The sequence below is a fragment of the Rhopalosiphum padi genome, chromosome 2, assembly GCF_020882245.1.
Source record: "Rhopalosiphum padi isolate XX-2018 chromosome 2, ASM2088224v1, whole genome shotgun sequence".
Lineage (NCBI taxonomy): Eukaryota > Metazoa > Arthropoda > Insecta > Hemiptera > Aphididae > Rhopalosiphum > Rhopalosiphum padi.
Window position 1 is genome coordinate 39,687,633 of NC_083598.1, and position 13,455 is coordinate 39,701,087.

Consider the following 13,455-nt stretch of genomic DNA (forward strand, 5'->3'; position numbering starts at 1 on the left):
TAGATACTTTTCTATTAGCATAATAGTATTAAGCTATTGAATAACCCGAACACAAACAATTTCAAACAGTTTTGTTCCAACTAACAGGTTTTTTTTATCATTTCTTGATTATTAACCTTGTTTATTATTTGTTCTATAAAAGAATCACCCAGTTTAATGACAAATTAAACAAGATTTGTCATAGCTGTGGAAAAATTGATAAATAAAAAATAAATGTTTGTTATATGTAAGGCCTTGCATACGAAAAATTATTTTGATTAGAAACGATCTGTCCACTTATATTACTTATTATACATATTTTATTATATATTTATGACATAATAATTTCTATATTATGATAACATAAATGTTCATTTTCTACGAATATTTTTAATTATAACGAGGTAATTAAAATCTTTATTCTTTGGTTAAGTATTCAATTTTGTCAAAATTTGAACTTTAAATGTTCAAAAATTGTGGTTATATATTTTATATTAATGGGTTTTAACAAGAACTACTTATGAGGAACCCTGAATTGAATTTTCAAACCTTAACTTTAATTTTTAACTACAAAAAAATTTGAAATTTTTGATTGACCGAACGATTTATTTAAATTGTTATATTTTCCTTTTCTTGTTTTTATAAACAGTTCTTTATGCTATGATTTATAATTAAAATTAAATATGATATTTTCATTAAAACAGCGGCTTATACTTAATGACGACATACATTTAAAATATGCAAAACGAATTAACCGGTTTTAAAAAAACTTAATTTGTTGTGACAATGACAAACTTACGCATTATGTGTATTGCGCGGAGTAACAAATAGGCAATATAGATACATTACTGTGATGAAAACAATATTGTGATTTTCCTTCTCTGCGGCGTCCAGCTGTGGTGTCAAATGCCAAATTCTTAAAAGTATAGATTATGTAATTTGTGTTTGACAGATTTCCCTACTTGTGTTTGACACGGTGTCCAGCGTTATTATCGGCTAGAACCAGTTTCGCGTCAAGACATCTTGCATCAATATGTCAAATAATAGCAAATGTTCGATTTCCTCAACAGAGAATGAAGATGTTATTTTCTCGCGGAAAGTAACATAGTTATTTTCGATAGTGCACATAAAAAACACATGGATAAATTTTAATTAATAATTGGAGAAATATTTTCGAAGAAGTAGGAAGATCAAGTATGTATTATTTTATCACTTATTCTTTATTCTCACTTTACATTTATATATAGGTGATGACTGTAAGAAAAGCTTGTAGAATAATAGAGATATCATCTATATGAAAAAGAAAAAGAAACTTCCGACAAGATCAACCGCTCCATTTAAAAAATATAAAATACAATGAAGCTATTATTTTTGGACACTATTAAATACGAAAGAAGGTACGGTCATACTTGTAATTCATAATAGTTTATGTATATCATACAATTATTATTATACTTGATATTTTTTTACTTTAGTACTATAAAAAAATAAATATGGACAAAACTAGTGCTAGCTTGCAAAAGCATCTAATACAGACAAAATCGGACCAGAAGATAAAGGAAACATTCAAAATGATAAAGAATATAGCTATAGCAATGAATTGCGTAATAATATTCTCAAGATTTTTCGATGAGAAATTTATTTTCCATAATCACGAAAAATTGATGGCTAATATAAGGTTTTTACTTTGAGTAAATATGTGTTATGATATATTAATAAATCATCTCCCTAGATCATAATGTAAAAAAGGTACAAGATGTATTTAATGTAAATTAACACAATATACAACTAGTTCTAAAGTTATTAAAATGTAAAAAAACAATTACCATTCCAATTTTCATTTTGGAAACTTATTTGAATTCTTTATTATTATTGGGTAATATACCTAGGTTTGATAAGTAATGGGTTTTAAATTGTATTCTAATCCTAATATAATAAAATCAATGATTTTACTTTTTTTTTTCAAAATAAAGATTTATTTTACAATAAAGAAACATAAAATGAGAAAAATAAAAATGTATTTCTTTCAGAAACCAAAAAAAACATGCTAGTAATTCAAATAAATTTAAATATTTTAAATCGATATACATATGTTTCATTTTGATTTGTTTATTGAACAAAACTCTAAATCGACAAAATTAACAGTTGCATATTTACCACCCATTCGTTTTGTTACTACGGTATAATTTAGTGAAGGGGTGTGTATAAATAACTCATCGTACAGAAGGACATAATGATTGTATTACAGACTAAGATAGAAATGACAGGTTACAACTATCGCTTATACGGTTTATGTATCATATATTATTATTATTATACACCTATGGTTTATGCCGTTGAGTATTTTGTATTATGATTTAAGAATTCGTTTACTATAAGCTGAATTCCAAATACTTACATGAATAATGTGTATACTTTATTAAAAGTTTATTGTCTTATTGAATTATAAAAAAAAATTTAAAACGATATTAAAATTATTTACTAAAAATTTGTTACAGTGCAAATGAGTAATGAATCAATGTCTATAGCATGACTGCCTTCTACTTATCAAACAAATGCCAGTCACGTTGACGCAAGTAGCTTGAAAAATATATTTATATTTGTACATTGATTACACCAACGAATACTTTACAATAAACTTTATAGGTATATATATATATATATATAAAGAGAGAATGTATTTAAATAATATACGCTGTCCGCGTGGTTTTCTTTAATCTAGAACGAAAGGAAAAATAATATTGAATTTAATAAAAACGAAAAAATAATTGTTTTTTTTTTTAATTTTCAACAGTCAATATTTTTTATGACAATTTCAAAATATTTAAGCACTTAGTTGTAAATATGGCAAAATAAAATTTATTTTCTTACATTTAACAAGTAACAACTAAATTTCATTAATTATTTTTACTTAAGAGGCCATAGTTAATAAAGTTGATAAAACAGTAAACATAAATTACAAAATTTTATCGAAAAATGCTCAAAAAAATCAATATTAGAAAATATAGTTGTTACCATTTAAAAATTAAGCCGGTTTTGCTGTTGGTAGGTACAACTGTGTACTTAAAAATTGTATTTAATAATAAAAAAATTTGTCTTTTATATTTTTTTTATTACAATCGTTAAATTACCATGCGTATAACATAAATAAACAACATTAATCGCATGCAAAGATTGTATAGATTTCAATCTAATGTTCTACGCACAATTTTTAAAGCGTATTTTTCTACGTCTCAAACTACACTCTTCACTCCGATATTAAAATACCACATGTCTCTGAACTTACCAAAACTCACTACAAACGCGTTAACAGTCGCTTAGCTTTCCATAAAAATCCTATTATCTCTGATCTACCCAGCAGTTAAAGGGTTATTTTAAGTTTTTATCCTCAAACATTTTTTAAATTATGTAAGTAAAATTGACAAATGACAACAGTTATCAACAATGTTAAATTCAGATTGCAGCTGTACTTAAAAATATGTTAACGAAGTGTTAAATAGATAAATGTAATGATTATATTTAATTATGTAAATCATAAAAAAATAACGAATAATGTATTTAGTTGGTACAGGACTTTTTTCCAATGAATGTTGTTAGGATCTTTTTTTACTAGATTCTATTCTTTTTACCTAGGTACCTGCCATAATAGTTGTGACTGAGTTGCGTCTATAAATACTCTTATTATTATGTTTATGTTAAAAGTCATTAAATTTCTTAACTATGCAAAAATTGTTTTAATATATATTTTACATAATATTTAAATAATTTGTAAAATTTTATTTATTTAAATGTGATGTGGTATTGTAACATATAATATAATCAAATGAATAGGAAACATATACATAATTAATCTATTCTATTAAATAATAGCTTGTACATATAGTTTCATAATTAACTAAGTTACTTAGTAAATAATAGTATAATTATAAAACATTCCGAATTTCGAAATATTGAAATGCAACCACGCAATTATCAATATTATATTACAATATATTATTATTGTTACAACACTTCCTATTTGGTAGGGTATTTTTGTATGTATATTTTGTTTTTACCAATGAATGGCTGCTGATATTAGTATATTGTCAATTTTTAAATGTCACTTAAAATATGTTGGTAAAATATATAAATATAATAAGTATAACTACAATATATCTCACAAAAATGAAACACTACAAGGACTTAGTAATTATTTTTTTAAGTGGAATAAAATATCCATATTATTGATATATAATCAAATGTATTTATTTGTAACAAAAACATTGTTAAAATTATTTTCGTCATTTTAGGTCGTGGATTTGAAATTTTATTTTAGTCAATTGTAAATTATAGTTAGTTTATTTAATAAGCACAAGTTAGTTTAATAAAGTATACAAGTTTGAGATATAAACAAAAAACGTTAGTATATCTGTTTTCCTTGGTTTAAGATGCATAGATAAGCTACAATATATCTATTGCAACCTTCGAACAGTTTATTGGCAACAGTTTATTGATCGAAGCCGGTTTATCTACTACTTGTATTTTATATTATTGATGATACAATATTTAAAAATCCATAGGTGTTTATGTATCATAAAATATTTATTTTACGATCTACGAAAATCACGAACTTGTTACATAGCTAAGTAAATATTAAAAATAGTACCTATTACAACAATTTGAAAAATTTAAAGAGAAAATATAAATACATTTCTTAAAAAATTTAAGTTAATTTCCTGAAAGATTATTGACATTTTCTTACATACAAGTCTAAGATGTTTTATAATTATGTCCATAACCCATAGGCATGACTAAACCTATTTGCAGAGGAAGTCAATCAAAATCGTTTTTTAAAATTAATTATTTTACTTAATTTTAACACTACTTTGTTATAATTCATGACAATAATATACCCATCTATATAAGCACCTATAAGGGTGTTATAATTGTTATAGCAATACAAATTAGTATAGTCATATACATGTATATGTAGTCATATACAGAGTATGGTCGTATGGATGAAGTTTCTACGTATAAAGTATAAACCTGATAGTGCTGGTAGGTAGTACATTGTACACCACACGCCTGCACATCAAGTCAAATAGTATAAGGTCTATGGGCTATGGCTAATACTATATTTTATGTTTTTAATGACCACTATCCAGGATTATAATTTATAAACACAAAGATTTTTTTTTCATATTTAATATTTAAAAACAAAATAAAAATACTAAAAAATGATATTTAGAATACGTATTCGAATATATTTTTTTTAATGTATTTAGAAAACTATTCAAATACTTTTATTCGAATACTTTACAAGACTGCTGTCTGCTACTCTCGTGTAGGAATTTACATTCACCCATTCATTTAACTAAGGTCTTAAATAATTTTTATGTGGAAATTGAAAAAAATAGTGCACAATATCCAACAATAAAAATCACATTAAGTAATCAATATAATTAAGTAATCACTATTCATCAAGTAATCAAATAGTTGTAATTTTATAATTCTCCAACTATTAAATTTTAACATTTTTACAGAATAATTAAAACAAGGCGTAACGTTTTTAACTTTTGACTGCACGGCCCGCGATACTTTTAAAATTGTCTAATGTAGCCCATAGTTCAAAAATGTAAAAGTTGTCACCAGCAGCAGAGTAGCTGGAAATGGGAATTTTCCAGATGGCCTGAACGAAATTGTGGTCAAGTAGCCTGGTCATTTAATCATTTTATGTTTAATTTGATTTACACAACTGATAAATTTGTCAATAATTACTTTGTGTCGAAACTTAAAAACTATAAAATAAATTATTGTATTATATTATTAATGCAATAATTTTACATTTGCATAGTATCGTATAGTCGTATGAGTATGAAAAAGCATCGGAAATAAAATTACAAAATATTATATTAATATAGATATTAAAGAAAGTCAAAACATTATCTCGATGTCGACTGAATATTTTTATAATAGAACACTTAAACACCAAGATGGCGTATTGTACTGTGACCAATGCCAACCACTGCTTCTAAACAGTATATGTCTTACTTCCTTTATTAATTTAATTTATGAAAATTTACTAATTTACTTATTGCTACTTGTCATATACTTTTTTTGGATTTTAAACCTATGCATTACCTCCAATTATCAGACATGTGATTTATGAAATGGCTTTATAATAGTTTTGTATTTTTGTCGTATTCGGTCTATTACACTACATTTATCGTCAACTAATATGTATAATTAAATATATTTTAATACTACATTTATATTCATATTATTTTATATTCATATTCATGTTTTAGTTGAGTAAAATAAAGATGCTGTGGTCCACATTTTATGATGTATAGAAACAAGTGTAGTGAGTAGTGACGTAGTAGTGTTTACGACAAGAGCTCATTAATAAATTCATATTAATTTACAATAATGTATTTTTCTATGGAAATCGCATGTTGAGAAGGTCTGTATTTATCTTACAAGATACATGAATAATTAAATATGAGGATATTATATAACTTAAATTAAACCTAGTATAAAATAAAACGTTTTATGAGAAAAATATTTAGTTTGCTAAAATGCGTTTCCCAGAGCAGTATATTAAAAATAATGGTCTTCAACGGAAAAATGCCGAGGATACTTCTAATACATATATACAAAGAATGGTTTGGAAATCTAATGAAATAATTTTAGACATAGGATGTGGACCAGGCGATGTAACCTCAGATATTCTTTATCCTTTATTAATGAATAATATCAATTATTTGGTTAGTTGCTTTTAAAATTTTTTTTATAAAAGAAATTGTATTTATATTAATATTATTTTTTTAGATTGGAGTTGATAAATCATTAGAAATGGTAGAATATGCTAAAAAAACATATGAATGCTCTAAGATAGGTTTCGGAGTTCTAGATATTGAAAACGCCAATGACTGTTCTTTTTATTCGAACAAATTTAACAAAATATTTTCATTTTTCTGCTTTCATTGGATTCATAATAAACCTGATACCTTGTGTAATCTACATTCAATGTTGAAAAATGGTGGAGAAATGTTGATTAACTTCTTGTTAATCAATCCGTTTGCTGAATTGTATACATCTTTGGATGCAGAATGGCAAAAATATGTTAAAGTGAGCATTTACTTCATTGCTTATTTCTTTTCAGATTTATTTTAATTAATAGAATAATTTATAATTTAATATATTTATTAAGCTATTTATACAGTGATTTTTATACGTAATCAAGCAAAACCAAAGTACTCTTTTGGTTGTATTAAAATAATCAGTCAAAATAAATATTGCTATTAGTTTGTATTTTTCTTATTAAATGTATAATCAGAACCGGATAGAACTTGTGAGTTACCGAGTATAACTTGGTAGGCTGGCCTACGCCCTATATATTGATAGATTAAGTAATAAATTTCATTGTTTTTATCTTTTAAAATATGTTATGTGTTTGTAAAATTTTTATAACTTAGCAGATCATTTTATTAAATTATATTTATTAAAATAAACTTATAATCAATTTTTATAACAGGGTATAGAAAAAATGTTCCATAATTTGTATTCACAAGATGAAATAAGAGATATTTTTATCAAATCTGGATTTCGAGTTATTAATTTAGAATCAAGTATTAAAAAATATTCATTTTCAGACCTTTCAACATTTTTAAGTAATTATTATAATTAATTAAATTTTTTTTATTTTAAGCTTTAACAACACATTTTTAACTATTTAAAAAATTTTACTACCTACTCATACTATATATTAAGGCTTTTAATCAAATGTAAAACCTAATTGCATGCACTAAACATAATTTAAATATATCTATGCAACTTAAGTTAGGTTAAATGGTTTTAAATTTAAACTTATAAAGATTAACAAAAAAATCATGCCAATTAATTTTTTAATTTATCACGAAAATTTAATCTTATCATATAACATAACATTTGCTTTTGACTCTATAATATATCACTTACTACTTCATTATACTTGTAACCTTTTCATACCTACCTTTTCCATTAATTTTGTGTAACCAATTCATCTGTTCAGTCAAATGTTCTCTTCCATTTTCTATTAAACTCTTATAATTGTAACAATATAAAAATGAATGATTTTATTTTAGTGTAGTATCAAACTATTGAATAACCCAGACATAAATAAATGTCAAATATTTTTGTTCAAACTAAGAGTTTGTTTTTTATAGTTTCTTGATTATTAACTTTGTTTATTATTTGTGCTTAATAGATTTACTTAAAGCTGTAGACGATATGTACACTTTATTGCCAAAGCAGTTACATAACAAATACTTCGAACATATTAAAGAAAAACTATGTAAGACACAAGCAGTTGAAATATGTCCAATTACTGGAATAGTAACTTTTTCATATACACCTATTACTGTGCATGCGATCAAAGATTAAAATATAAAGTAGAATGTTTAATATTGTAATACTTGTGGTTATTTGGTGATTGGGTTTTATTAAATAATTAAAATAATAAAGCAAAATACCTTTATTTACCTATGTTAAGAGTATTTCTTAAGTACACTTTTTTATAAAAATTTTTATAATAATAAAAAAAAGTTGTAAGATATTTTGTAATTTTAAAAGCTAAAATAAAAAATTTTTAAAAAATATATTATTTTTTTTATTTATACCTATGAAACAATTGGTTCCATTACTGTAAAATTATAGATGATAACTGATAAGATAAGCTCAATCTTATAATTACCCAATCTTAAAAAATGTCTACATGAAATTCAGTCTAATAAACAAATGATATAATTAATAAAAATCATAAAAAAAAAATTAAAAACAAATAGTAAATTCCCTTTATAAGAATATGTATATTAATAAATTATAAGAAGTGTGTGTGGCGATATGTGTAAGTGAAGATGACGGATTATTTGGTTTAGTACGTCTATTTTATAATATGTTTGTATATATGTACATTTCTTTACCTTAATTTTGTTATTATAGTACATTTGTTGTAAAATATACACGTTTATTGAAAATGTCTGTTAACCGTCTATTTAGTAATGCGTTATATAGTCCGGTCTCGATTTTGACGGTTAATTGAATTTCTACTGTATATATCTTTATATATAAAAATTTCGTGTACGACGGGTATGTCCGCGATTAATTCTAAAACTACTCAACCGATTTTGATGACATTATGATCAATATATGTTATTTGATCTCCTTTATAAGATATAATATTATGTTTATCTCGATTAAAGACTTAATTTTTTTTTATTAATATAAATATAATGTTTATTATACTTAAGGCTATGCGATTATTTTAACGAATGTTACATAGTCGGTTAATCGACTAATCGAATTACTGAGTTTGTTTTTAATCTATTAATAATTATTATAGATTATTATTATTATTATATATAAATAGATAATAAACAAATAATTGTTTGTTTGTTTCGTCATATGAAAACGCTGAAAAGCTGATGTTAAATGGTCGCATACAAATTTTAACGTTGTGCGAGACATTCATGCAAAGTTGATATGTTGGAATAAATATCATCTATACACCAAATCAGAAAATCAAAAATATTATTTATTCTCACACTAAATGTAATCCTTGCAACGATTTATTAAATAGTTATATTTTTCTTAACTTGTAATTATTGCTTGTTTTGAAAAAAGAAGTTTATGTTCTATGATTTATAATTAAAATTAAATATGAGATGTTCATTACAACAGCGGCATATACTCAATGATGGCATATATTTAAAATATGCCATGCAGCAAAACGATTTTACCGGTTTTAAAAAACTTAATTTGTTGTGACAAACTTAGGCATTATAAGTATTTAAAGTATTGCACGGCGTAAAAAATAGGCAATATAGGTACATTACTGTGATGAAAAAATTATTATGATTTTATTTCTCTGCTGCGTCCAGCTGTGGCGTCAGATGCCAAATTCCTAAAAAGTATAGATTATATATTTTGTGTTTGACAGGTTTCCTACTTGTGTTTGACACGGCGTCCAGCATTACTATCTGCTAGAACCAGTGTCCCATCAAGACATCCTGCGTCAATATGTCAAATAATAGCAAATGTTCGATTTCCTCAACAGAGAACGAAGATTTTATTGTCTCGTGGAAAATAACAAAGTTGTTTACGATATTGCCCAAAAAAAAGACCCATGGATAATTTTTAATTATAATAATTGGAGAAATAAATTCGATGAAGTTGGAAGATCAAGTATGTATTATTTTATAATTTATTCTTTGTCCTCACTGAACTCACTTTACATTTGTTTAGGCAATGACTGTAAGAAAAGCTTGTAGAATATTCGAGATATCTATATGAAATAGAAAAAGAAACTTTCCACAAGATCAGCCGCTCCGTATAAAAAAATCGAAATTCAATGAAACTATTATTTTTGGACACTATTTAATACAAAAGAAGATATGGTCATACTTGTAACTCGATTCATAATAGTTTATGTATATATATTATATTTGATTTATTTTTACTTTAGTACTGTAACAAAATAAATATTAAATATGGACAAAACTAGTGCCAGTATGCAAAAGCTTCTACTACAGACAAAATCGGACCAGAAGATAGAGGAAACATTCAAAACGATAAAGAATATAACTACAGCAATGAATTGTGTTATAATATTCACAAGATTTTTCGATGTGAAATTTATTTTCGATAAACATGAACAATTGATGGCTAAAATCAGGGATTGGCAACCTTTTTACCTACAATTTTTTTCAGTTTTTCATCGAGGGCCGTATACAAAATTAAAATATTAAAAAATATAATTTATTTTATATATATTACGATATATACATTATATACGATTAGATTACGTTCTCGCCCATAGCTAATAGTCATGATTAAATTGTATTTATATCAATTTAAGATATCATATTGAAATTTTAAATACCATGAAATATGTTTTGAGGGCCGCAGCAAAAAATTCCTTGGGCCGCGGGTTGCCGGTGCCTGCCCTAGATCATAATGTAATTTTGCAAGTGTAAAATATATATACACAACTATAAAAATAATTTCCCTACCCTCAGGCAATTTTACTAATATTTACTCCCCTCCCCTACCACAGTCACAACTTATAGGTAAAATATTATTTTTAAGGATCAAAATGTATTAAGCTATACTAAATTACCTTACTGGTAAAAATATAATAGGATATATAGGTACGTATATTTACTGAGGAAAAAACCTACTCCTATTACTATGTATGCGATCAAAGATTAAAATATAAACTAGAGTATTAAGAATCGTATAACTCGTGAGTCGTGGGTACTTAAACGGGTTTTTATTGATGAATTAGAATAATAAAGTAAATTTCCTTTATTTACCCTAGGTTAAGAGTAGAAACTTTTTTTTAGTAGAGACCTTTTTTCAGAAGTTAGTGGCAGTGTGTGATCTATACTCTATAATGATTGTCCATAAAAAATCGTGTTTGACCATTGGTTGGAAAATAGTCTTACACTGAACAAAAAGAAAATTAGTCTTTGACAAGAGATATTCTTAACGTACCTTGTCTATATTATATTATATAACTAAATATGAGAAATATAAAAATTTAATATCATCACTTTTCTAATTTTATTAAAACATTTATTAAACTAAGCTAATAACTCTATAAGCCTATAATATAGTCGCACAATATAAATGCACAATCATAATTGGGTAATTCGGTTATCATAAATTCACAATATTATAAAAATTAATTTTACATTTAAATATCATTGGTATAAACTAGGCGTGTCCAACCTTTTCCAACTTGTGGTACATATTCTAAATTTATATTTATACTGCGAACCGTATATATACTTCACGGTTTTTTTTTTTTTGTTCATTTTGATAAAATATATAATAAATATAAGATTTAATATAATATTATTATCTTTATCCAATGATAATAAAATGAATATTAAAATATTTTGGAATTTTAAAAGCTTTTTTGTATTTATACCTAAAATAATTGACTAAACAATTAGCTCCACCGCCGTAAGTTTAATAGATGATAGGAATAAACTCAAACTTTATAGACCCAGTCCAATAAAATGTCTACATGGAATTCAGTCTAATAAAACGATAATGATATAATTAATAAAAATTAATATAAACAATAAAATTAAATAGTTAATAACCTTGATGTGAATGTGCGATATGTATAAATATAAATATTTAAGGGAATTTTGGTGTTCAATAAGTTCTGTTATATACTTAGGAAATTAAGTAAACTTTTCAACTGTAGAAGAAAATGTATACATTGTTATATTATATTAATCTACGAATTCTGTATACCAGATACGAGCTTAACTCGGATGGTATATGTATCAGTTCTTATTATTTTATAAAAATAGATTTTTGCAGAAATTAAAATATCATATTTAAATATATCACATAGTAACTACGGAAAAATTAAATTTATTTTCTTAGATGGTAAGAACTATATTTCATAGTTTTCTAACCTTTAGAAGCCATAGTTAATAAAACGCAGTGAATTTAAATTAATAATTTGATCGTAAAAATGTTTAAAAAAAAAGTTCTACCAGAATCCATTAAAACATATAGTTGTTAGTGTTGTTACCAAATAAAAATTAAGTCGGTTTTGCTGTTGGTATGTACAATTGTGTAGGTACTTGAAAATTTTAAATTGCGATAAAAGAATGTTTAATGAAAAATAAAGAAATAAAAAAATATTTGTCTTCTATGTTTTTTGTTCGAAATTCCATATTATTGATCCATATAAACATTAAATAACTGCGTACAACATGAGATACATGCTTCTTATTAAATTCATATCCTATTCTAAAGAGCATCACGAACGTGTAGGAAAAAGAACAAATTTGTAAAGAATTCTACCTGTATTCGTCAATTTCGTCATCTTGTTTATATATATGTACTGCCTATTATAATAGAGCCTTCAACTCGGTGAAAAGGCTGTAGTCATTTTAGATTATTCAATCATTTTCCACTTTTCCATTCCATTCTATCTTAGTCCGTGTATTATATCTCTAGAAATATGTTGGTCCTAACTGGTGTAATATATATTAGTGAAATCGAAAAAATTAATGAAAAACTTGTTAGTTGTTTCCAACAACAAACTACAAAAGGATGGGCCGTGGTATTTCGAATAAAAACGCGGAATCAGAATCAGAATCGTTGTACAACTTTTATCAATAGGAATAAGAATATAATTAATTATTATTAATTCATAGGTATAATATTATTATTATTATTATACTGATATAAACATTTATATGGTAATTTCAATAACAACTGTTGGTAGTTTGATTTATCATTATCAGTTTCTTATCATTTTTCAGATTATCGGGCACAGAATAAGATAAAAAAAAAAACAAATTTTATTATTAAAAATAATATTTAGTATACGACACTACTAAAATACTTATAGACTACTAGACTACTAGAGTATCTTAATCCGTGGTTCATGAAAATATACAGGTTAAAAATCGTCCTATGAAATAA

The 13,455-nt window shown here is 25.0% G+C and overlaps 1 protein-coding gene and 1 long non-coding RNA gene across 2 annotated transcripts; both read left to right on the forward strand.

Annotated features, from left to right (window-relative positions):
• The first annotated feature begins 951 nt into the window (after positions 1-951).
• Positions 952-2,596, forward strand: LOC132923060 (uncharacterized). Its single transcript, XR_009661094.1, has 4 exons — positions 952-1,173; positions 1,227-1,376; positions 1,455-1,657; positions 2,478-2,596. It is a non-coding gene; the product is annotated as an uncharacterized LOC132923060 (long non-coding RNA).
• A 3,924-nt stretch (positions 2,597-6,520) lies between these two features.
• LOC132923058 (juvenile hormone acid O-methyltransferase-like) lies at positions 6,521-8,597 on the forward strand. Its single transcript, XM_060986866.1, has 4 exons — positions 6,521-6,725; positions 6,790-7,089; positions 7,496-7,631; positions 8,207-8,597. The coding sequence occupies exons 1-4, from the start codon at positions 6,537-6,539 to the stop codon at positions 8,380-8,382; spliced, it is 801 nt and encodes a 266-aa protein (XP_060842849.1). The 5' UTR covers positions 6,521-6,536; the 3' UTR covers positions 8,383-8,597.
• Positions 8,598-13,455: the final 4,858 nt, after the last annotated feature.